A 26,455-nucleotide genomic window follows, 5' to 3' on the forward strand; every position below is an offset into this window, starting at 1 on the left:
CTACTAATTTGATTCTAACACTGCAGGGAAGCAAAGTGGCATATATTATTTAATTGGCTACCAGAGAAAATGTTGTATTTAAAAATATATATGCCTTTTGCATACGCTTTGTGCCCAACATACAGCCTGAAGTCTGGCACGTGGCAAGGGAAAATCAATAAAAAATGCATAACAATATTATAMATATTTATAAAATAGCTAGATGAGTGTAATATGACAGGGAGAAGCCAAGAAGAATAGAATAGCAAATCTGTGCTCTAAAATGTATTGAAATTTTTCTTAGTGAGTTACAATGTGGTAAAAAGTCAGTTCATAGGCAGTGCCTAGGCTATCAGGGATGTTCATAATACTTTTTATAAAAGTCCTTTCAAAGCAACCATGAAAAGTTTCATCAAAGAAGTTCAGCTAAATAATTTTTGAAAGAAGAGAAAGAAAAAAGTTTTCAGAAAGATGAGGCAATGGTGCCAGTAGAAACTTGTAGGCATTGTTGATTGATTGCTTTGTAACTTGGGAAAGTTTTCCAGCAGGAATAAAAGTGATCCAACTTAATTCAAAGATTAGACATTTTCCAAGTCTGCTAAAAGGTTTTTTTTAACTATATGTTATCATATAACTGCCTATTCACGTAGTTTTGTACATTTTAATACATACTCTGTAAGATGAATGTATTAAATGTAACACTGCAAGGTTTATAAGCGTCCAATAGAAAAACAAAAGGGGGGAAGAATTTGGTTCCTTAAAAGCAAGTAAAAATTTCATATAGTCGTCCTCCTTTCCTCTAGAAATCAGACCTTACTATGTGGCTAATTCCTCTACAGGAGGACTTTGACTGTAAGACTTCACTACATTTGTTCTCTGTATTGGTGTAAATATCAAGAATAAACTGGTGGATTTGTAGGGAGGAATTTATTMTTTTCTGCTTTTGCTGCAGATGGTKGAATTTGCTCAGGCTGAAAAGCTGCAAAAGTACATAATGAAAGAGAAAATTATACTAAAAATGGAAGAAACTGTGCAAAAGACAAACTTGTTCTGCCTTTAGCAAAAGGMTCACAGAAGTTTCTTCAGTGGAGGTATCTATATCTGGGAACAGGTTATTTTTGCGCTGATTTCTTGCTTACAGAATCCTCTTTCCCGTTAGTCCAAATAGAGCACAATGTCGTTAATGGTTGGGTCAGGCTGCTAATTATCTTTGTGAAAAATAAATGGACAGACAGTCCAGGAGATAGAGGCTTCCTAATTTGTTAAGGGCTTTTAAAGATAAATGGCCTTGAAGTAGATTTGTTTTCARATGAATAGCTGGTGGAGTGCTCCGAGCAGTGGCGCAGTGAGCTCTCATCAGTTTTTCTCAGAGTGATGGATGTTGCATATTCTGTCTGTTGACGTGGTCTTTGCCATCAGATGTCTCAATTTATTAATAGTTTCGAGGGCAATGGTTGTAAATTATTGCAGCCCAATTTTATTACTGTTTTACATCTACTGAGGACTGAGTCTTGTGTGCCTTTATATTAACTCAGCAGGCACCATTAAAATATTGACATTTAGGCTAATTTTGGCAGCATTAATCATAGCATTTTATCATGCATTAATTGCATGAAATGACTGGTTTGAAATTACTGGAATGTTCACTGCTCTAAAAGCAGGCGAAACAATGATTTCCATTTCTCCACTTTTTCAACCCATAACTGTACTTAAAAAAAAACCCCAAACAACAAACAACCCTTGTCTCCTAATTGTGTGTGCTAGGGGCATCTACTTCTTGGCTTCTTTGCAACAGCTGAACATGTAAGATCCAGCAGCTCTTACAGGTCTCACTGCACTTCTGATGAGCAAAAAAGGTGGAATCTATGGCTGTTTTCATATGCTGATATGGCTTAAGGGTTTAAAACAGGCACAGAAATGCCTTTTGTGATGCCCCAGCAAGAATAGGCATACAGCACCCATGTCTGTTTGTGTTATCTTACCAGCAGCATAACCTGTGATATTTGCTGGCTCTTGTCAGTGGAGGGCACCGCTAGATGATCATGTTCAATACAAGGAGTTGGCAGCCTTTCTCACTTAACAATCATTAGGAGATCTGCTGCTGAGGTCCCATTTAGGGAGGCAGCTGGAAATTGGCACTTAGTTTGAATGTATTGTTTTCTACCTTTCCCTTAAAGTTCAAGGACAAGGTAAAACTGTTAGGACTAGATGAAGAAAAAGGTTTTTCTTAATTTCCTTTGTTTACTTGGTCCTTCAGACGCTCCATTTATTCCTCATGAATGTTTATTCCCCTATATATACATGAATTAAATKGAAGTGAGGACTATGTCAGCAAAGATGGAAGCAGAAGACACAAGGGAAGGTATTTGAAAGCACCAGGCAGAAGAGCTATGATAATCAGGTAGACTTTTTACTGGACTGAAAATCATCTAGATTTTCAGTTATGTTTCTCTTGATAATTATGAAGGAGGACAATACTGTTGCCTCTGTTTTAGGAAACTGAGGCATCAAATGAGTCAGTGGGGAGGGAAGCCCTAAATCACTCAAAAGGAAATGTGTACAAGATACAGAGTAGTGGTATCCCAGTGCTAACCTTCACTTCATTCTCCTAGCCACGCATTTAATTAATTATTTTAAAGACTGCATCTCCCAACTCCCGTCTCTAGATGTTCCRTCAACTTCAGGACTTTGATCAGCTGTATTTTCCTTGATAATATCATATGGCTTAAGCCACAGGCTTCTGTAACCTTCTGCCTCCTGCTGTACCGGATCTTCTCAAAAGACTTTCTACTGATAGAGGTTTTCTTTTTTCATTTACAGTGGCTTCACATGACCAAATAATATTCATTAACTTKATTGCCTAAGGATATCAAGCTCCGGGGGAAACTTGTATTCCTATATGATTGGCARGATAATTAGGAAGTGAAATAATGCAAATCCCACCACAGGCAGCCATCAAAAGATTTATGTATTTACTCTTTGAATTCAAAGTGTGTCATATAATAAATCCTTTTTTCTTTTAAGGCTTTTCCATCTGTAGGTTTATTATCRACCTTCACAATGCACGTTTTGCAAGGGCAGAAGGCTTTGTGAGCTCAGTCAGGTTGGGCTGGTAAATCCACTGAGATTTTTAGTCTGCAGTGTCACCTGGATAAAACAGGCTAAAGTACACTTTTGCTTTAATGGCTTTTGATTTTATGTTCCTGGGTCATGGGCTTTTGTTCTTTATTTGTAATGTATCTACCACAGTTGGAGCTTCTACATGATATGAAAACGTAGGTGCAGAAGCCACTGATGGCAGTAAGAGTTCTGCATCTTCCAGGAGGGTGGAATATTGGATGTAGGTTGAGATCTTTAAATGGAGTCTCCTCCAGCCTTCTCCATTAACACAGATAAGGGTGCAGCTCATGTCAGTAATTGCTTCATCCAGGCAGCAGCAGCAAATTGGAGATTAAATGAGAGAGCTGTATAGATGTGGGATCCTGTTGAGGATGGCTTTCAGTAAGTAAAACGCACTTACAAATTAAACCTTTAGTAAAACCTTACAAACTTCAAGGTATATTATGAAGTTCTGACAGCTTCTCAATCTGACAGTGGTAATACCTAAGAAGTAAGGAAATTAGTGGAGTTGCTCTGAGGTGGTTGGACTAAAATTAATCTGGAAAAAATTAAATCTAAAAAAAAGGATTAAAAAAAAAATCAATATTCTTGCTAATAAGAACCAACATTTATCTTACAGGGAACCTGAAGTTTTGCCTTCTGATTCTGAACCAGCCTTTCAACAAAGGTCATTTTCATTGTCTGTGGAGCAGAGGTAATAATAWCTTACATACATCTTCATTTGCCTATTTTCTTAGCTGTTACCCAGCTGATGTACTTCATATCTGTTGAATTGCAGTGTGGCAATTTCCTCTTTGCTAGAGCAACCTTCTGGTGAGGGTTTGAATTGGCAGAKTATATCGCTTGTTAATGAATGCCACAAATGAGCTGATTATGCAGATTCTGCAACCCTGCATTGCATACGTCAGTGGGACTTTGTGGACTGATCTGTGTAAGAGTGTAGCTTTTCAGAAGCGTCTTAGGAACTCTCATTGTTTGGCTGACACAGTGTAGCAGATCAGTGGTGCATTTAAAAGCCTGGAAGTGAGCTTTTCTTTAAAGGTCATCAGTGGAATGTGTTAAATTTAATAAAAATAAAATGAACCGTGTAGATATTAAGTTGTGAAAGYGGTGGGGAATTTGCATGCTTGTCAGAAATATGCAAATCAGATTTCARTACCCCTTTGTTAAATATGCACAGTGCTAATCATTGTCTCTGGTATGATAGCTTCAGATTTACTGACATTTGTGGAGATATGTAAATCTTTACAAGCTTGAAGCTATTAATTCCTCCATGCAGGAATGTAGTCCTTCAGATGCTTTCTGAAAAACCACAGGAAGTGTCTCCAACTTATTCCCAGGATGGGAACCTCGCAGGGAGATTAGTCTTTACTGACTGTAGCACATAGTCATATTTGGCTGCCCCATAGGCGTAAGGACTGGCAGGGGGTAGCTGTACAGTTAAAAGGAATTGGAATAAGGGATGAAGTGAGCAGGATGTATTCATAGCATTAATTCCAGCAAAYCCAAATTAGGTACCTATATAGCCAGAGGAATGATAAAAAAAGGACAAGAGTTGTGCAAGATGATTCAAAGCATCTGAACAAGTGCTGTACCCCAAACAGACTCACTTTCATTTTGCATAATCAGCAAGAAAATAAGAAATGTTGAGTGGAAGGGCTGTCCAGTTATTTTACAGATGTGATTCTACATATTTTTTCATTTATTGCCTAAGGATACACTGAAAAGATACACTGAAATATCTACTTTGTATTAGAGAAGGAAACAAGGTGAAGTATTTGATCTTGTTTCTCTATCCCACCTTTCCTGTTTTGAGGATTGGGGTTAAAAAAGAAAACCAGTAAACCAGACATGCACAGTTTCTGAATGTCACTATTTAATGTCTTGTAGGACCTTGCATGTGTTGCTTTTATGCCGTATTCTGTTGATCTGACTTTTTTTTCTTTTGTCTGTCCTTTGGAATTTTGTCTTCCTCTTTTGATCAAACCTTGGGGCATAGAGTGCTTCTTACTGTAACACTGATGAGCCTTTAACTGTAGTGCTCCTTCTTTAAAGGGTTGAAATAAGAAGCTGGATAAAATCTAGTAGACCGAAGACTGTCCTGTTTGAAGCTACCTCAATGGGTTCCTGTTCTCTGACCATAACTGTGTGGACAGTGATTAGTAGTGCTGTAAATAGTTTTTTTAAGAGTTTGTGAGAGGAGCAGAAGTCCTAATTAAGCTACTAAGACTTTTGCTGATAGATAACTTTAAGAAATCGGTGGATATTATCTATCTAAGTAAAATGATAGATGGRGATGGTTCCATGGTAAACATGAAAYGTTTTTTCTTCAAAGSATCTCAGCTTCAGTAAACCTTAGTGAATTTAGGACAAGGTTTTGGTAATGCYTGGCTTACAGTACTGGTGGACTACCAGACCATCTGGGTCCTGCTTCTGGAGGACCTTTACAGAGACTGTTGCATGACTAGGAGAACCTGGGGAGTTTGGTATGTGAAACTGAAAGAAGTTCTGAATGAATCATCCTTAGGAACAGTACCTCTTGACCAGCTGTATGTGTTTGAGGTCTCATAAAGGAGAGATGAGAAGGAAATACTGTGGCTGTTAATCCACAGAATATTGCCATCTACACAAACTGTGGGGAAAGGAAGAGAAAAATGCAAAGGAAAAAGAAGTTAAAATATTGTCACTCCTCTCTGAGTTACAGAAATCTTGAGTGTTATACTGAGTACAGAATGCTGAGACATGTTATTTTCAAGTAGTTTGTGTCTTATGGAAATAGCTTTTTTGATTAGCCCTGTCACTTTACTGTCAAGTAGAAATGGTGTGATGTGCTATGTCCTAAGTTTAAAAAAAAAAAAAAAATCACATCATAAGTGGCTATTCTAGGCTAAAATCATCCCAGGTGTAACTCCTCTTGACCTCAAGAAAAGTGGTTGCAGCTAATTAACCTTTGTCTTATTACATACGTGTGTGAAATCTATTTTTACTGACATACTTTCAAAAGAACTATTTCGGTCTGTACAAGTTTTGCATGAACTTCCATCCCTGTGCTTTGTGAAGGACACTGAAATCAGATTTCATCACTTTCAGGGGACATATTTTTACCATTCTTGCCATATAAGGTGGATAAGTGACAATAGCGAAGCAGTACAAGCTAAAAACTATATGATTTCAGGCTATTACTGTAGTGAATCAATCTAAAACATAGCCACTTGTTTGGTGTGTGGTACAGTCATGTGGTATGGATGGATGAAGCGCTGGAGAAGGGATASCTTGCAAAAGCAGGATGAAGACTAATATGGCAGAAAACACTGATTGTTGCCTGAAGGATTTGTTGGGTTCCATATAGTGAGAAGGGGACAAACCAAATGGCAAGAGAAATAAAAGAAAATAGGTCAATAAAGGCGAATATGCAATGTGGAAAATACATGGAAGACTCGGCCCTGCTTTTCTCAGAGCTGCACATTTTTCTGTCTGTGAGTTTTCTATAGGGAAGACTGGATCCAGTGGGCCTTACCCTAACAACACTGTCACACATCCTGAATTCCTGCTTTTGGAAAGTTTCTAGCTCCTGGTTTGCATCTTGTTTAATTAAACAAAAGGGTTGTGGAAAAAATCCAGTTTGAGTTAGTCTCTCAGACTACGTAAGTGATTTCAAATGTAAATATATCTTTCACAGAATTGACTGGGAGTTGAAAGTCTGAAGCTGTCTTTATGTTAAGTTTGAAAGTACAGAAGCCCAGGTTTTAGTGGCAGAAAGCAGAATGGGCTTTCTGGGGAGTAAATGAAAGTTCCTGAGACTTTGATTCTGATCTTTAAAGTCTCTTTAATCAGAAATGYGATGATTTACTTATGCCAAGAATTTCAGCTGTGTGTAATGATTGAAAGTGCTCTGGTTTTTTGATGTCTCCCTAGGGATGAGGGAGAATTATTGCAGTGCTGAGAAATCACCTCAGTGAAACAGTTTTAAGTTCAGGATCTGGAATTTTTTCTTGTTTCTGAAAACATTACCTCTATAAGCTACTCAAATGATCCAGAATTGTCTTCATAGCCCTGCTTTATGATAGGGTGTTAAATGTCTAAACATTGCAGAGTACTTCCCATTTTTAAATGTTGATGATGAGAGCTGTAAAGARCAAAGACTTATGCTCTGGAAAATAAGATTAAAGTCAAAGTGAAATGACAACATTCTACAGCAATCTGATGAAGTTGTGCTTTACAGTAAGAAAATGTATTCSTGGGTTCGTTCTCACATTAGTTCTCACAATGGTTGTGATACATTGGCTACTGTACCTTCCTCCAAAGGATTGTGATTTCTTTCCACAAGTAAACACTTCCCATGGAAGTTTTTAATGAAACAAAACTTGTTGAACTACTTTAAATATTAGCCATTYATACTGGCAAAAGTCCTTGGCTGATGGGCTGACTGAATCCTTACTTGGGGGAGGTGCATTTAATGTTGGACAAGTAGATAGGAAGAAGAGAGACAACTCTGGAACTGGGCTGCAAAAATGTCTGTCCTTCAGGATCTGTGCATCCCTAAATAGTCTTTTCCATGGACCATTGTTTCTTGTAAAGACAGTTGGGGTCAAGCTCTGTCTTCCTATGCTGCTCTAAAGACAACATGATCAGCCACTTCATATTCGTAGTACATAGGCATTTTATGAAACCTTGTAGATCATGAAAATGGAGGAACTCCAGAAAGAGGAATGTTGCTCACTTTCAGGTCTATGTTTTATGTGGGTTCTATATACTGATATAACAGAAAGCAACTTCAACAGTAGCAGTGTAGTTCTGTTAAATTGTCTTCATGTATATGGTATTTTCTGACTATTTCTGTTGTGATGGCTTATCYATAAACTTCAGTTTTTGCAATTTTCTGTCTCTATCAATACCCATATTGCAGCAATCAAAGCAGCTGTTGCATTCTAAATCTCATCTTGAACATCAGACAACTTTCCTGCCAAGGCCAGCCTACGGTTCAGTGAAAATGCTGCTAATGAACGGTTGGTTAGCACCTAGAGGTGACTGTGCATTACAGAATATCTCATCTTATTAAATAATCAAGTCAGAAAGGTGCTAATTTGTATCATCAATTTCCGAGTCCTCTGTCTTTGAATGCCATATGCTCCCATACTTTTTTTGTTCCCTATGCTTTTGTCTGCAATATAATTGGTGACTGATATTTTGAATGTATTCGGTTGGGGTCCAAGATCTATGCATCCCAGGAAATAAGATAAAAGTGCAATGCAAAGGTCAGGTATCAGTTCAGATATACAGAGGGGAAGGTAACAGATTAGTTGGAAGAGTTTTAATGTCTCAGAGAAGAAAAAACAGATATTGTACTTTGATAAGAGCAGGGGAAATAACCTGACTTACCCTGGTACTTTTTTTTTCCCTCTCTGATTGATACCTTTTCCTCATTGTCTTTAGGGGTTGAACTCACCTACACTTCCCGAATTATTGGTATGTGCAGCCATTCRCTTGCCCTTTTACCTGTCATCCATTAACTTGCCTTGCTGGCATATGGTGAGCTTTTTTCTCACCTTTTATTTTCATTTCTAGCTGAACTTACTTGTAATATATCTCAAGCTTGTGCTGGACCCAGAATTGGCAGTTGGCATAAAACTTGAGGGAATTCAAAGCAGCTACTATTAATAAATAGGAAAATGTTCATAAAAATGGTGATTGGGATGTCGCACGGACTTGTATGCTTTATTGCACTTTCCAGCAGGCATCCAGACTAGCAGTAACTCTTGCTGTGGGCCTCAGCTAAACTACTCTGTACTCCCCTGAGAACAGAGGGACTCTGCTCTATTCTATTCCTATGAAGTTCATTTTCCCACATTTGAGTCAAAACAGGAATATAATTTCTAGCTTGTATTTAATAGTTTGAATTTGACATTCTGTGCCACTTAATTTAGATTTAAACATTTTGTTAYGGTGATATGCCTGTTGTTGGATTCCATGCAGTGAGTTAGGTCCTTCAACTACAGGAGTCTGAGAGAAGTTATTTCAAGTGCTCTTAATTTCTTGAACATCTCCAGGGATTGTGACTTCATAATTTCCCTAGACACCCCATTCCAATCTTTAAAAACCCTTTCCATGAAGAAATTCCTTCTGATGTCTAGCCTGAACCTTCCCTGGAGCAGTTTGAGGCTACATCCTCTCATCCTGTCACCTGTTACCARGGAGAAGAGGCTGACCCCATCATTTTAGGCAGTTGTGGAGAGTGATAAGGTCTGCCCTCAGCCTCCTTTTCTCCAGAGTAAACATCTCCAGCTGCTCCTCATAGGACTTGTGTTCCAGATCCTTCACCAGCCTKGTAACCCTTCTCTGGACATGATGCAGCWCCTCAATGTCTTTCTTGAAATGAGACAAGACAAAAGTGGATGCAGGACTTAAGGTGTGAAGTAGGATCTGGATCTTAGGACATTCATCCCTCAGCAGGGATTTTGGGAAGAGAGTTTTGTAGATTATGCTTTGCCTATGACTCCCTGTGTAAGCTTGATATCTACCAGATTTTCAGTGATGAACTTACTGGAAGCTTAAATTTATCTGTAAAAAACAAAGCTTAAARCTTCAGAAATAYKRTAAAATTATCCTGCTTTGACACATRTATTKTTAGTGCCTTTCTGGTTCAGAATTCAGGCTCTTGAGAGAYATAGCCTAAGTGTGTGGACAATTTAAAAGGTAGGTTTCATTGATTTTTGTGAATTTTTATACAGTTATGGGCAAAGCTGAGGACAGAGCTGATCTTCCAAGCCTTTTGCACCTCAAGTTCAAGTTCCCTCCCCATAGTAGATGCTGTGACAGAATGAGGTTTCTAGGTAAAATTTGAGAAGTAGTAGGCTTTGTGTCTTTTGTTGCTGATTTTAGCTCTCTGCAAATCCAGCAGCAGGAAATTCTGAGATTTAAAAGGAATTTTTATTTGAAAAATAGAAAAAAAGAAAAGAGTAATTAAGATTCCCCTCTGTGATGCTTTGAAAAACTAAACCCTGCTGAGCTGAAGTTCAGAGTAACAGAAMCATAGAGAAATACTTTGAAGTCCTAGTGAGAAGCATAGCAGATGATTACAGCACAAGAAAAAAATGGGAGGTTATACCAGTGCTTTTTCTATGAAGCCAGGATGCAAATCCCRTTAGGGGAGTTCTATTGTCACAAGATTTGCTGTATGGAAGCCTTTGATAACATCATGCTGTATATCTGGTTACCACGATGTTTCCTGGAGGACTGTTAAAAGGAGCTTTGGAAAATAGTCAGGAGAATGCTTTGGAGCACCCCAAGCAGAAAGAGAAGCATAAGGCAATAGAAAAAAAAAGATGATTTATGGCTCATTTTGTTAGAGATTCAAGAAGAGCAATGGTCCTGGGAATGAACCCAGGGAGCAGAGGTGAATGCATGAGGTTAGCATWAGTAAGACCTGTGACAGAAAAGAGCAGGTTCTTGATCCCATAAAAGGCACTCTTGCATTTTCACTGCCTCAAGCTAAACCATGAAAAGCATTTAAAAAGATTGTTTCTCTGGGAGTTACTACAGGGCAAAAGTATTATTTTCATAGCTAGAGCTTAGCATGAATCCACTGCTAGAGTGAAGTGTAAGGTCTTGTAAAATATGGATGTTATCTAGGGTTGCTGGTGTCAGGGTCTTCTCACTGGCTGTGATGGCCTTCGGATCAAACTATTGTATTATAGTCTTCCTTTTTCTCTTACTCCAAGGTTGCCTTAGGGCAGACAAGCCTATTTTTTTAATAAGAGGGAAAAGAAAAAAAAAAAAAATCCCAAGAAGCCCACAGTAGTACAAATGGCTCACCTTGGTCCAGTGGTTATTTCTAATGGTGATTGCTTTTTAAAAGTGGATCTTGTATTTTTAATTTGCCTGAGTCTTGTTATATTTCCAGTTTTTTAATTTTAAAAGTTCTGATTGCTTTATTACTGTAATTGCAATTATGAGTAACTTAGTCAGTGAGCAGTGTAACTCTTCTGTAATAAATTGAGACTATGCTTGTATTTATTAACTACTTGATGGATGTGCATCCTTCTCTATGTTCAGTGCCTGAAGGGACATCAGTATTTTGAGAATATGGATGTTGGATCACTGGTTTTGTCATCTGAATGGTTTTTCATCAAGCTGTCTTGTGCTTATCCATATTATCAAATATTAAAAGTGAACTGTAAATTCATGTGAGTCAGAAAATAGCTAACTTTTCTGCTCTACTCACTGYCTCTTCTATTTTGTACATTAGGCTGCTTTGTTAGATTGCAGCATTATATAAAAGTGTTACTAAAAATAATCTGTGCATTTACATTTAGAAAACAACATAGGAGGTTTTTTTTTAATGCATACTTGGTCAGATGTTAGCCAAAATTTAACATATAGAAATGGAACAAGTATTGTGGCTATTACTATTGTAACTTTTTTCTTGCAAATTAATGTTTCTTTATTTAGTACTCTGGGGAGACCATGATGATGTATATCAGCCTGTCTTTAGTTTCATTGACAGTGAATCACATTGGAACATAAACAAAACATTGTCATAAGTTCCTCTTTGGGAAAAATTCCTCTGACCTCAGAAATGATGGGGACAACCTATAATTTTTAGGGGTATTTTATTATCATCTTCCATTGTTGGAAGCTAGCAGCCTGATGTAGAAATTATTGATATCAACATTCCCTCAGTTATTTTGTATTATTTTGGGTCAGAACTCCATACAATTCTTTCTTTAGAGAGGGTCTCCCTCYGTTTTCACTGAAATAAAGCTTAATGTAACCACAAGAATCAATGTTGGTTCAATGTAAGCTGCCTTAGCACTGAAATAATTTGGTACTTTGGAGTATGAGTATCATCCTGTTGGATTTTCTTTTGAAAAAGCCCAGCCCTGTCAAGCCCTTGCTGCTTATGTTCAGAGTGCAAGGTCTGGCTCATTGGGAATTCTGTTTCTGGCAGTGTGAGTTGTTAAGCAGGWTACAAAGTTTTTCCTTGTCTTTCAAGCTTCTTGATGTTACCTGCAGCAAGCACTTACCTTTAGGTCTGAGCTTCCAGTAGGCCATTGTTGTCCATAGTGTTATGGTGTCTGTGAGGTGTAATAAGCTATGAGTAATTGATAAGTTAAACTGGATAGTAACAGAGCAGCACACTTGAAATGTGTTTCTTTTGAGGGAGAAAAGAGAAAGAGGGAYTGATTTGACATTRCAATTCTTTGAAGAGGCCCCAAACATTTTGAAGTGAACGAATTGGAAAGGCTCAGAGTGCTTCTAGGCTGCCCTATTTGAGAACGTAAGTGTCCTAAGAAAGAACACAAATTTGTAATATGCTGTCATAATATCTTAAAATTAATTTGGGGATATGCTAATTCTACATGTTACTAATAGATTTCAGATTTTTACAAAGAATTTTGAGTAAGTTATTTGGCCTGTGAAAACACATGGTTCAACAAAACATCAACAGCTCATATTTTAGTGCAGGATTAAGGTGTGTCCATTGGACTTTGAAGTCCTTTGAGGTACAAAGAAAGTGATGTTAAGTGCAGTGTCTGGCCCAAATCATACCAGATGTAAGAGACTTTGATTTTCTTCTGGTTTTGGATGCCTAAGCCACCATCTTGAATGGACTCTGGTTTCCTAACTTTTCCTTTTGCCAACCCAGGAGTGGGAGAGAAGCTGAGCACTGAGCAGCTGAAACGTGCAGTCATGCAGCACATCCTAACRGCTTGGCCTATGTTTCATCTTGATTTAAAACCATTGAAAACACTGAATGTTTGAACAGTGCATTTGCTGTCTTGACAGCTAATCCAAGATAAAGGGAATGAGAATTATATCTTCTTTTCCTAGGAGGATAAATATTAAGTCCCTTATTCCTTACACAGAGCATGACTATGAATAAACCTTTACAAAGCAGAAGTACAGTATACTTTCTCATTCTCTTAAACCTTCCAAAYTTGAAGAATTTTAGAAGAATTCTAGGTAAGCCTGTATCACAAAAGCAGTGTAGAAATTAATTCTCTCTAATTTTTGCCATTATTTTTTCCTATCCCAGTTTTAAATAAATGTGGAAAATCGTGTCCTCTGTGATGGATGCTGCATTTGAAGAAGCCTCTGTGGTCATTCAGACTTAAATATTTTCATTGCTAGAAAGATGTGCAGTAGTTACAGATCTGGAACGTGACTGCTGATGAGGTTTCTAGAGAAAGTGATAAATATCAGCAAAATGTGCTCAAGTCACAACATTTGGTCATTTCCAAATTAATTGCCCTTAATGTGACATAGATCATGTGTCAACTCTGTTTGACTGAGCTGTGTAATTATTTTGGCAAATATATGTGAGGCAGTTCTAAAGTATCAAAAGGTATTTACATTGCAGGAAAGGCTTTAAAGCATCAGAAGAAGCTTCTATCAGCAGTAGTAGTCMTATGAAGAACTTTGAGCAGGTTTAACCCTCTGAATATCTCACAAAATTGTCTGTTAGGTTCACTCCACTTCCCTGCTTAGTCAGAGACTCAGAGACTGAAGTTGAATAACTGTTTTAGAAGTTACAGTGAGACAKAGAGCAGAGCATGAGGAATATGCCCAAGTACTCAGGCCTTTACTATATAATCCATCATGTTTAGGGGGAAAAAATAAGTCAGGACAAGAGGGATTGTAGCCAGTTTTAATTTCTGAGAATATGAATATATTAAGGTAGTAGACTACTTCTTCCAATTTGTGTAATACATTGTCTTTGGTGGTGTTATAATATAAATAAATGTGATCTGATCAATACAGTTTTCCTTTTTTTTAAAAAAAAAGAAAAAATATTTATTTTTGTGAATCTGGCTTTACATCTGCTTCCTGAGGAAGAGAAAGCAGAAGAGGTTGCATGAGACATAGTAAATGTCCACTGAATCTCACACTGACAAAGTTTAAAGTTTGAGTAGTAATGGGCTGGGTCCTCCAGGTGCATCTCTCTTAACCTGGGATATTTAACCAAAGTTTATTAGTTTTCTAGGTTGATGCCAGTATTTTCCTCAGTCAATGGACAGAGATCTGAGTTGTCTTCTGGATCTCCACAGAAATTTGAATATACCTGCTARGTATCTAAAATTGAGAAGGTGTGGAGGCTGGAATAGGAGCCCAGATGTCAGGTTGTTTTCTCTTCTGTTTCCTTGGCCATTGTACTGCAAAAACAAGAAGTAAATTCTGTGGTAGATGGAGTCTATAGTTAGTCTGTTCTGTTTAAATTCAGTGTTGTCTTCTACTCTCAAGCCTTTCCCRTTAGCCATGTCAAACTTTCCTTCTYTATGTAKCRACAGAAGGACAATAGGTGAAGTCCCTGGAGACTGAAAAGCTATCGTCTGATTCGGAATGTGCTGTGGTTGTCATTTTCCTTGACCACCTCTTTTTCCATAGGCCTGTGCACCTTTGTCAGAAAGCAACATTCTCATTAGGACTTTGTAAAACCCAGATACATATTAACAAGGCATCTGAAGCTGATCTTTTGTCTGAGAGGGAGATTGTTAATGGTCTTGGCAATGATTTGTAAAGTCTGCTTTCCTGGTTTAATTTAGGATCAGTTAAGTGTTTAAGATTACTTCTAAATCAAGCATTTAATTTTATTGCTTTTTCTTTAGATCTGCAGATTTGAGTGAGCGTTAATGCATCACTCATTTCATTCAGTGATTATAGTGCTTGRTATTCTTTATATTCACCTTCTAGAAATGCTTTGGCAGCAGAACTGACTAAGCCAAAATGCATAAGAAAGGGTAGAAATAAATGCACTATCAATTTGGCTGACACAGTTCAACTTTAAGTTTTGTTTGTGACCCACTGTTCATGTCTGGCAATTTGAATATACATATGCAGTACCCTTTTTAAAAATGTGGACAATAGGTAGGCTCTAGTGTTATTAACATAATAAATCTTTGCTAAAAGAGTTTTCTTTTATATTGCAAGTGCATGCTGCTGCTGTTCTCATTTAGATATTAAATTTAGAGGTGTGCAAAATTTGTTTAGGTTGCTGCAAATCTTAGCAGGCTTTTTGGGGGGAATTTTTTAGGGGATGGGGGTTGAGGATTTTTTTGGCATTTTTGTGTGTGTATGTTTTTGGTTTTTTTCTTTGGTGAGTGTGCTATCTTATCTCACTGGGACTGCTTATAATATCATGAATAACTGCGCTCTGAACCTTTGTCCTTGCTGATGCAGTAGCATCAAACTGTCCAGACCACTTCTTTATCAAGGTACCGCAGGATGCTGTAGTTGATAATCCTTATTACTAGCTGTAAAAGTTGGGGAAAAGGATCTTGAAGATGCTTCAGGGCATCAAATTTACATTTTATATGTTGTATTTCAGTAAACGAGTATCTTTCCCAGGTCCAGAAGAATGGCACAATCATTGCCTGCAAACTAAATGCACTGTTAAAAGGAAACTGCAAAAGATTTTGTTTGGAATGGTTTGGGGGTGTTTTAAGGCMAATAGTCTTACTCCTAGTTTGATTGTGATACTTTTCCCAGCCTTGCATTATAAGAAGAATATCACTGTTTCCTGTGAATTAATATGGTGGTCTGAAGGGGGCCTGGTGATGTGTTTTCCTTCATTCATAGACACAGTTATTGAATGTGCAAAAGAGGAACTTGTGTGGATGTTCTTTTTTCCTTACTGAGAGGGCAAGGCCACTGTAGACACTCAGATGGGAAGTAGAAGTCATTTGCAGACCCAGTAGATAGTGGATATCAGTGTATTTGATGATTTCATGCTGAAGACTTTAGGATTAGAGAATGGTAAGAAATAATGATCTCATTAGGGTCCAAACCACTCTGATACAGGCTGAATAATGTTGAGCTTTGGCTTGGGAAACCTCTCCATGTGAAGAGGTCAAAAGTAATTTGAGTCCCTGCTGTCTTGGGAGTACAGTGATTTATTTTTCTACAATCAGTTAGGAGATATTGGTCTTGCCCCAGGGAATCTAGAATAAGTAGGATGTGAAAGTGGGACATAGATTTGCATGAGGGCACTGAGTCCTTCCCTGACTTCTATATGGAAGAACTCCTCTGGACACCTCTGGAGTGATTGTTTAACCATGTGTTTCTATAGGCCACATAAGAGATTCTTCTAAGTGTAGAGATGTTTCTGGTTCTCATGTCATACCTCATTTTCTGTTTGGGATTCATCATCAGAATTAGAATTGTGTTTCACAATTGCAGTGCAAGTACATACCCTGTGTGATATTTCTGAAGTGCCAGATGTTTCTGGATTCTGATGGAAGCAGTGGAAAGGAACATCTGGCACCACATTCAAGTTTGAAACATACATGTTCTGACCAACCAGTACCAGGATGATGTGTGTGCTTCTGGGGTATCTTCCTGTTCACTCAGCCTTTGAAATATAGTGCTAAAGTAAACAAATTGCCCCTGTGTCCATTAGGGGCTGAAAACCAGCTCTTCTATTTACTTATATTAAAGCAACACTTTTTGTTGAGGATGCTGTTCCAGTCTATTGCTAATGGTGTAGGACAGGTTTATTTTGTTTAGAAAAGGCATTCTGAATCCATTCTAGAAGCAGCTGAGAGAGGCATTGAAGGTGAAGATTGACACACTGTATTTTCACACAGTATATGTGTGTGAAAGTATCACACACATTTGGGCATTCCAAGAGAAATGTGGAAGTTGCAATATACCCAAGCATAAATAAGCATAAGGAAAGGTTTTTCAAAATAGCCTGGAGAAGTTGTGCCATTTAAAATTGGCAAGTTTCATTGCCTTCAATTCTTTGGAAAATCCTACTCAAATAATGAAAAAAAAACCCCATGTTTATCTAATTGAGGTCCCCAGACTTTCTTTTCCTCATTTAAAAATGAAAGTTGAGAAAAGATCCTGTCATGCTAAGGTGTGAGTGTCAATAATATCATGAGTCTTCTTTTTGTGCCTGATGGCTGCTGAGATCTGTTCAAGTAGTTTGAACATCAAGTAGTTTTAAACATCAAAGTTTATGGTTTCAAGACTTAGGTAAAGTGCTTGAGTGTGATAAGGCAAGAGGCCAAAAGCTTTCATCAGTTATGAAGGTTGTTTATGGCTATGTGGTCATCTTTTTTTGTATGATTTATTTATGTTTAGAAAATAGTGGTGGATAAATTTTCTTTGAGTCTTTGCTGGCAAAAGACTGTAAGTCTTGTGACCGTTGGTTAGATTTTCTGTGACTTCATTAAATCTTGGCTCAGTGCCTATCTCCTTAAAGCATGATGGGCTGTGGATGATGAGCTGGCATACCATTCTGGATGTCAGCTTGTGTAGGAGAATAAATCACAAATTTGCAAGATGGTAGAGTCTCAGGTTTCCACAAAAAAGCTCATCCAGGCAAACCCCAAAAGCAACGCCTTCCCAAGTGACACTTTACTTGGATAAAGATTCTTTGRAGGAATGCAGTAAAATAAATCCTGAGTGTTAGGAGCCATTTTTCAATCTCAACTTTTTTTATCTGCCAAATTTCTGTTGGAGTTTAATCTATTAAAGTTCCATCTAGTTCCATAAAGCTTAATCTATTAAAGTGTGAATTCCAGTTCATTGCCCACTGATATTATTTAGGCCGTAAGAATTGTGACATGGATTTTATCGACACATTTGAAAGTTAACTCTCTCCTATGCTCCTGTGCCGTGGATCGCCTCTGAATACATGGGCTGCAACCTTGTCAAAGTCTCTATTGTAAAATCTTTAGAAATATAAACAAATGCTGATGGCTTGGGCTGAAAATAAAGTACATGTGTCTCACTCAGAATCTTATGCTTTTCAGTAGATTTACAAGGAAGAAATTAATAAATTAATGAATAAAACTCAGGTATTTATTCAGATATTTTACAGCATTAGCTTTTATGTGCAGCCATAGGCACTTGAGACAGGAGTCCTGCTCCTACTCATRTCAAAATTAGTTGTTTCCTTGACTTCAGTCACAGTTTCAGGAAGACGTGGTATCCTCAGCCACCTTCACTGCCCTTGCTAATAGACCTCATCACTCCCCAGTGCAGTAAAGTCTATGCAAGAGCTCTCATTCCTTAGGAGAAGAAGGGAGAAGTTTCCAGTAGGAATAAGATGTCTGTACAGCATTAATAGGACACTTTATTTCTTCCCTCCCTCACCCCACCTTCAAAGTTGCTATAACGGAAAACAGATACGGTCAACTGCTTCAGCTGTTTCACATTCTTTATCTGAAAGTTACATTTTTATAAGTAGCTCATAAAAGAGTAATAAATTCTGATTTGCTAAAAGCCATCTGGTTAATGGATTGCTTCAGAACTATTTATAATTGGTGCTATCTATGTAATTAACAGTTAAAGGCACAAGCAGTATGTTTTATAAGATGCATATTGCCATTGTTTATTAGTCCTTTGCAAGCAATGAGTGGCTGCATTCTAAATTCCAGGACAGATTTTGTTTAAAACAAGTATAATATTGAGTTAGTAATTTAAAATACCATTTGTAGCTATACTTGTCTCCAGAAATTGTCTCCCTTCACCAGTKTGTGCTGTTCTGGAAGGCTTACATCTTGGATTTAAATCTAGTGGTTGAAAACATCAGAGCCTGGTGAAGTCAGCTGCAGTGATACAGCCTGAATTTGGTCAGCCTGAGCAATGGGTTGTAGAACATGTGGGTGCAAACCTCATCTTTCATTCAATTGGAAGGACAGACACATTACAAGAGMTCAAAACAGAGATACAAACTTGCAGCGTTTTGTTCTGATGTCTGTATTGACTCCAGATGTGCAGGGCTGGGTTTCAGGTAGAGTTTGGCAGACTTTCACCAAATCCAGCCTCACCCTTCCTGCTTGTTTTGTCCTACTCTTGCAGCTCCTCAGGGACTCACTTGGCACAGCCAGCCACATGCGTGGAAAACTCTTAGAAACTACCCCAGAGTTGCTGCTGASTGGTAGGTGGCATGTGAAGAAGTGTCACATTCTGACATTCAACCATTTCCCTACCTTTAGACATAAAACAAAAATGACCTAAAGGTGTCGGATGGCTTTTATGTCCATCTTGGTGATATTCAAACCTATGTCTGAGAGGTGGAGWATACCACATATTACTTCCTTGGGCTGTGCACCCTCTTTGTGGTGCTCAAAAGCATCCTTGTACTTAAAATTATTTTCCAAGTGTTTCTTTAAAAATCCTCTAAAGATCCAGCACAATAAAAATGCTTAGCTGATCTTGTGTGAAAAGAAAAAGTCTGCAAGCACGCAGCAATTTCAGAGAAGCTGGCAGGAATTTTTAATGTGACTGAGAGTGTCTGGGTGACAAATTAGTAATAAAAATGTCACTAATTAGACCATAGTAAAATCTTGATAATCAAAACTACTTGGGTGAGACTAAATATATTCAGATGACAGGTAGGCCAGATAATGGGAATCAGCTGAACAGAGAGCCAAACTGGCAGCTTGTTACAAAGAGAGGCTTAGAGAGATGGTGGRTGTTTTGAATAAACAAGCACCTAATGTAATTACAGAACATAGTCTAAAAGTAGAATGAAAGGATGGCTGGATGAATAGTAGTGAAACAGCATCTCCCTTGAATGAAGGAGGACAGAGGCAGTGCTAGAATTTTGTGGTTTTATTGAGACAAGTAAGCCTGGGAAGTATGGCTTAAAAGAGAGTGAAATCTGCCCTGCTTTATCAAAATGGATTGTGTATGCTCCAAGGGGCCTTTTGGGTCTTCCATTCTATCACCWGCACAAGTTCATTACATGGGACATYGATAGAATTTGGGTCTGCAGCAAGAYAAATTTGCTCTTTAAGAGGATTTGGGCTAGCTGATTTCCTCAGGTAGTAGGAGAGTTCTGTGACAGGAACTGGTGATACACTTCTGGGAAAAGGGAGGAGACACAAGGAGATTTACTTCATCCTTGGGGCAACTGGGTTAATAAGTACAGTTTAGTAGAAAACATGCTAAAAATTGTCCCTTGCAGGAAGATGAAAGTTTGACAGTGAGGGAACAAGATGTCCATAGAATAAAGGAAGAATCCAATGTCAGTACCAGCTATTGTGTGAGGAACAAAAACCTCCAGTCTTAGGGGAATGTCTTTTAAGCAGGAACTTTTTGATTCGTTGCTTGGTAAGTTGAACTGACTTACAGGGATGCTGTGATCCTTTAACTCATTTGTTCTGCTGGTTCTAATGGTGCATTTTTGTCAATCTTACCATCCCTTCTCAGGTGAGGTCGTGGGAGAAGTAGTACCTTAAGTACTTAGTTTAGTGTTTTCATTTGAAGCAAATTTGTGGTGTGGGGTGAAAGGGCCTTTGCTATGGAAAAGAAAAAAAACTTGGGAAACAGCGCTGTAGAACATGTAARATAAAATGGCTCTGCTAGGAATGTCAGCTTTTCAACTAAAGTTGGTAGCTTCTCAATCTCTATGTCATTGTGATATATTGCAATAGTGCAAGTTTTAGTTCCAGCTTTAAGATAATGCTTACACCGTCTGGAAAATAAATTGGGTGAAAATAAGCTTATTCTGGTTTTTGGGAAAAAAAAAAAAAAATCGAGCTGATCCAGTTTTGCCAGACCATAGCAAGACTAACACGAGTGTGATTCCTTTTGTCCTTTCCAATTTGCTGTTGTAATCACTGTAATGCTGCACTGGTATTACTGAACTATCCTTTCTATGTTGCAGTAGGATCATTTGTGACAATGACAATCACAAAGGACATTCCTGCTACAGAAACACTGATCTGTTCTTAAAAATAGAACTTTTCAACATCATTTGATTTGAAGCATCTGCATTATCTGTCCAGGGTCTTTCCTGGTGAAGGGAGAGGTAGAGACACCTCCAGAAAGGTGACTCAGAGTGCTGACACTAACATACTGACCCAACTCACCCTGTTGAGTAGTCTTCTATCTTGTCCTTTGTATTGCTGTGCAGAGAYTTTTAGGATTGGTTAGGCAGGATGAATCAGGGTCAGCATGTGTACTTGAACCTTTGCTCCCCTTCATACTTGTAAGCCCAGGGTGTTTTTTCTGCTTCCCTTTCATCTGGCACATAGAGGCTTGCCAAGAGCATCCTTTTTTGACACCTCCTGTGTGCCCTCAGCCTGGCTTCTGACAATACAGCTCTTCYTCACACAGAGCCTCCCTTTTATTCACATTTGGCTTTGTAAATAGTTAATATCTGGAGGTTTCAGGCTTCTCCCTGGAGAACTTCACATTCACTCACCAAGAATTTACTCACAAATTGATATCATGCTTGAGTAGTTGGTGGATGCTGACACCAGAGGCTGTGACTTCTGCTTAAGGTCAGATCTTTGCATCTTAATTGATATTTGGAGGAGCGGATGGGATTTGTATTTAAGTGGACTTCTCAGGAATGTAGKCAGCTTTTCAACTAGCTGGTAGGTTCTCAATCACTGTCATTGCGAAGGGTATTTATTACRATGGGTGTGAGTTTTAATGCCAGATTTAAAACAATGCTTACACCCTCCATAAAGAAGCATAGYCTTGCTTCCAGAAATGAGCAAATATCCCACAGGGAAATCACGAGTGAGATAATTGGGCTTTTATGGTTATCTTGTTGCAGTATATGTAACCATAATTTATGCAACCATAATTATTCACAAATTTGYGTCTACCTTACCTCCATGATGAAGGAAGTGTGTGTAGATTATTTATRTACCTGGATTAACTCAGTAAAATATTAAATGAGCTTGTCTGATGCCGATAGATGACAGTCATTTTACACAAGAACACGGTGCTGGTGATTATGAAAGACAAGCTGGTTGGAGTAAAGGCTGATCATGCACAAAGAGGGCTGTGACTTAACAGATCAAATTTACACTTCAGTTCCCTGTTGCATCAGAGCTGCGATTTTGGCAGGTGCTTGGGTGACTTCAGCAGCTTGTGAGTGGGAACACTGGCAAGTCAGAACCTGTGCAGGTATTTAATATAGCACTTCAAATTCCTGCATTTTAAATATTTCAGTTAAGGGYATACACTGCATAGTGCAAACTCTTTTCTATGAATCCACATAATAATAAAGAGTGTAGTAATTACCTAGAAAATTTCTAACTTAAACTATTTTATCTTCTTACTAAATCAGTGGTGCTTGAGCTACCCAGTATTCAAAAACTATATATTTCAGTGGATAGAAATGTACAGTTTTCATCTATGTTTTCTCTTGGGTCCATATTGTGGCAGGGTAACACAAGGCTTTCCATATACTAGCAGTGCTTATATCCACTTGTGGAATATTCTTTTGTTGAGCAGCTTTCTAAAGTSCTTCTTCCTTGGATCCAAGTAATTTCTATTACTAAACAATTTATTGCCATGGAAAAATTCTACATATATATATTTAAATCATCAACAAATAACAAAATAGGTAAAATCCGTACCTAAGACAAGAATCACGAGATGCTTCCCTTTTAATGATGTTGAGTTTCTCCGACCTGGAATTGTTTGTAATTTAGATACTTGTATTTTGGCTAATGGTTGCTTATTGCCAGAAATAAATTCAGGTTKTGAAAAGCCACTAGGCAATACATTAAAATATTCTTAATAACATCATATAAAAGTTGCAATCTGGGACAGGTTAATGATAACTGAAATCAAACAAATAAGTATGCTGTTAAGAAACCTAGCTGGTTTATTTAGAGATACAGGACTTTTCCTTCATTGATCATTGTTAGTGAATGCCAGTGTAAAATGAGAAGGAAGTCTGGCAACATGGGTATTTTTTGAATAGTGGGTAATAATCTCTGATATATATCTGTAAAATTAAAATAATTTATCCCCACAAGGTTGGCTGTCCAGAAACAGTGCAGTTAGGGTGAAGAGTAAAGCGTTGGATTGTTGTAGCCATAGCACAATGCAAAACATTACCTACAGCCCGACCTTGACCACATCACAGTTCATCGTTTCACATAAACTACACTGCTGCTCCCCAAGACTAGTCCAGGWGCATAAGCCAAGGTGCTCTGTACCCATGTTTGGGGAGGATGTTGCAGTTCTTCGTGACAGATGTTGTTAACTGATGAGAATTAACAACTAGCCTGTTCTTTCTACAGCTATGTGAAGTTACATGATGTAAGAGATATATGATTGTGCTGTTTTTCTTTCAAGACAAGTTTTTAATGGATTGGTCAATTAATGTTGAGAGAGGGATAGAAATATCAAAAATAATAAGGTGCTCTAGGCTGTGTGAATATAGGTAGTTAGTTGAGAGACTGGTGATCCCACTAGTTTCTCATCTAGTATCTCACTGAAATTATAGCATAAGTTTTCAAYTGGATGTCAGAAACCCCACCTTGTATAAAACACTGATTGTGAGCCACAGGAAAGAGATTTTGGAAGTTTTATTCCTTAGGAGAACTACCAGCATTGCATGGTTGCAATTTTCCTCCCTTATTCTCCTCTGCAACAGTTAACAATCAGCCCRTCTTGGTTTTTTTTCCCCTCCAATGTGATACATGTTCACACCAGTATTGATGAAAATAAATAAAACAGAGCTGTGATCGCTGACCCTCCTTTAAAAAGATGGGATGAAAATCAATGTGTGCTAAGTGCAAGTGGATAGAGAGAGTGAAGTATTGTAATGAAGTTTTGTGTAACCTGACTAATGGCAACAAAAACCCATAACAATTATGTGCATGTTCTCTTCAGAAGAAAAAGAAGGAAGAGGTTTCTGTTCCCGAGATGAAGTGGAAARTTCCCTTTTAAAACCTTTCTAATCTGAAAGAAAACTATCTGTCTTTTAGGTTTTTTTATGGTCTCTGATCTCATTAGTTGTTGCTGGAAATAATTAAAACTCATAGACGAAGATCATAATGGAAGTTAGGACCAAATAATATAATTGACTACAATAATGTAGGCTTTTAGATATTGTTGCATATTATTGTACAGTATCTGCTTTATTCTTCTCCATTCTACAAAAGGCTTCCTTAGCAAAACCAAACCTTTTAGTGCAAAAAAAAAAAAAAAAAGGAGAAACTGATGGTATCCCTGATTACTTACTCTCTTTCTTTCTTTCTAATTCTGTGAAGAAAAGTGAGAATTAAAGTTAGGGCATGGAGAATGGAGGGCTGATGCCTATCCTAGCCTAGGAAATACCCTGATATGGTGTGCATTGTTGTGCTTTTATAGTTTAACTAAAACTGAATATGCCCTTCATAGGAGGGGAGTTGGTGGTTTTTTTTGTTTTTTTTTTTTTAAATAAAAGAGTTTTTTCATTCACATGAAATCTTTGAAGTATTTTGGTTTAATTCCTTCTACTAGTGAACTGCTAGCATAGTAGACAGTACGGGATATGGCTGCTCTCTGTCTCAGTCTTTTGTGCTAACATTCGTTCTGAGGGTTTAATTTTCTTTTGAGGATCCAGATGAGATTCCACGGTTCATTAGGGGTTTGAATGTGAAAGAGAAGAATGCTTGTGTRTTACCTGAAGATTTATTAATTGCCTGTGTATATAAAAATAAAGTTGACTTAATATGATTCTATGCATAGCAGAGAATTGCTCCTTTGGTGGTCATTTGATGGACAGGCCCTTTAAATTTGCTATTGCACACTAGAGTGTCTCACATGAAAATTTTATACCACTTCTTGGCTCACTTTCACTGTCCTCCATTATTTTAAATGTGTTCTAGCACTTCCTTTCAATGGCTGAATTTAGCAGAAGCTGTATGAGTGTGCCATCAAACAGTACGCTGCACTCACAAAAGCAAGTGGTTGTGCTCATTTGGACCCCTCAGAGATGTAGAGCAAGAGGGAATGGATTTCCTGATGTTCTTGCTTTGAATGAAAAAGGCTTTGGGTGTTCTTGTGTATAAAAACACAGATAACAAATCCATTTCTAATTCACTCTACTCTGCTTATAAAATCCTCTCAAGCTGTAGGTCTCAAGCAAGGCAGTGAATGAGTAGATRTTACCTGGAATGAATTTTGGAGACTGTCAAGTGCAGATCAGTAAGGGAAGTGATCTGGAGTAGAGTGTTTTGCATTGCTAATGTTGTGTGCCTATCTTTSCTCTGACCTTGCAGGCAGCCAAAACCAGAAGAAGCTCTTACCTCTCGCTCTCCTCCTTCAGTCACCATTGTGAGTCTTCTCCACTWAAAATAATAATAGATTTTACCTGTTGAGAGTCTGTTGAAGGCAGAAACAGCTGAAAATTTAACCTCTAAAGGAGTCTTGATTCCCATGTGGTTGGCAAAGCTGTKCTTCACCAACAGGTGTCGTAGGTTGTATGTGTGCAGCAATAAGGCTGTCTCTCCCAAGGGAGGTTTTCTTCTGTAAGAAGACTCAGAAGAGAATAATCCCTTAAAGATGTCCATCTTTTCCTTACAGAGTGATGTAAGCTGAGCAGCAATGAGGCTGGATTTGAACATTAAGTAGTTCATATCATGCATTGAAAGTACATGATATTAGCCTAATAGTTCTTAAAATGGTGGTATATCCCACCTGTACTAGAAATGTTTCTGAACCATTGGAGGAAAGCATCTGCTTATAGTGACTCTGTATATGGTGTTAAGAAAGAAACATGTTAGTGAATGTAGGCTTTGTGGAAGGTTCTTTTCAGACTCACTGAATAATGTCTGCAAAATTGCAACTCCGCAGTGTAATCATTTTATCAAAGTCGTGAAGATATTATCACAGCTTCCAGACTCAAAGCCATAGGAGAACTTCCAGTCAAGGGKTTTTTTTCTTGCMCTAAGACTCATCTGCAGCATTTTGCCTGGTGACAAGAGGATTTGAAAGTGGGTTATAAAGCAATCAAATGCCCCTCTTYTCTGGCAATGYAGAAKAGATCTTAGAGCAGTGAGTAGAGCRTTTRKGMAAATGCAACTGCTTTTCAAATATCTTGGTTTATCTTATATATATTTTATGCATGTAAGTAAATACTGAATGTATGCTAACAGTGTTATCACTGAATAGGCTCRCAAGAATGACAAAACTTAATCTGCAGTGAAAAAACTGTTTTGAAATAAGTACATGGGTTGAAGGACAAAAATGGGGGGGAAAGAAAGTTGTTATATATCTACTAAACATGCCAAARTGTATTACTGCAAGAATGACTCATGCTAGTTCTTCCTGCTTATTCTGGTAACTGAARCAACATCATCTCTGTTGTTTTTACYTTAATTSACCAGTTGYTTTCTTGSTAGCAATGCAAAACATCTTAATAGTTCTTCACTAATGTTATTGAGTGTTGAGGGCTCTAAGTGTTCCTGAAAAAAATAGGGAAACTAAACCTGATAAATGAATACTTAATATGCCGAATATCAAAATGTGCATTCATACACAAATTAAACACATTTTGTGCCAAAAGTGGGCCTAAAGTCTGTTCTACTGACCATGCATGAGGCACACCAGTTCTAGCTGGGTTTATCTGCCATAACTTTTATGGACCATCTACATAAAATTG

At 37.9% G+C, this 26,455-nt stretch overlaps 1 protein-coding gene across 3 annotated transcripts in view; it reads left to right on the forward strand.

Moving 5' to 3' along the window:
- Positions 1-26,455, forward strand: part of TPK1 (thiamin pyrophosphokinase 1) — a 289,743-nt gene that overhangs the window by 53,249 nt on the left and 210,039 nt on the right. For 2 of the 3 annotated variants that reach the window (XM_057365315.1, XM_057365313.1), the window contains exon 2: positions 3,719-3,793. The exons of the other annotated variant lie outside the window; for it this stretch is intronic. In XM_057365315.1, the coding sequence (XP_057221298.1) occupies positions 3,719-3,793 (75 nt within the window). The remainder of the gene's footprint in view (positions 1-3,718; positions 3,794-26,455) is intronic. 3 annotated transcript variants of the gene reach the window in all.

The sequence above is a fragment of the Malurus melanocephalus genome, unplaced genomic scaffold (assembly GCF_030028575.1).
Source record: "Malurus melanocephalus ecotype Western Australia unplaced genomic scaffold, MMel_1.1 scaffold_51, whole genome shotgun sequence".
In the NCBI taxonomy this organism is placed as follows: Eukaryota; Metazoa; Chordata; class Aves; order Passeriformes; family Maluridae; genus Malurus; species Malurus melanocephalus.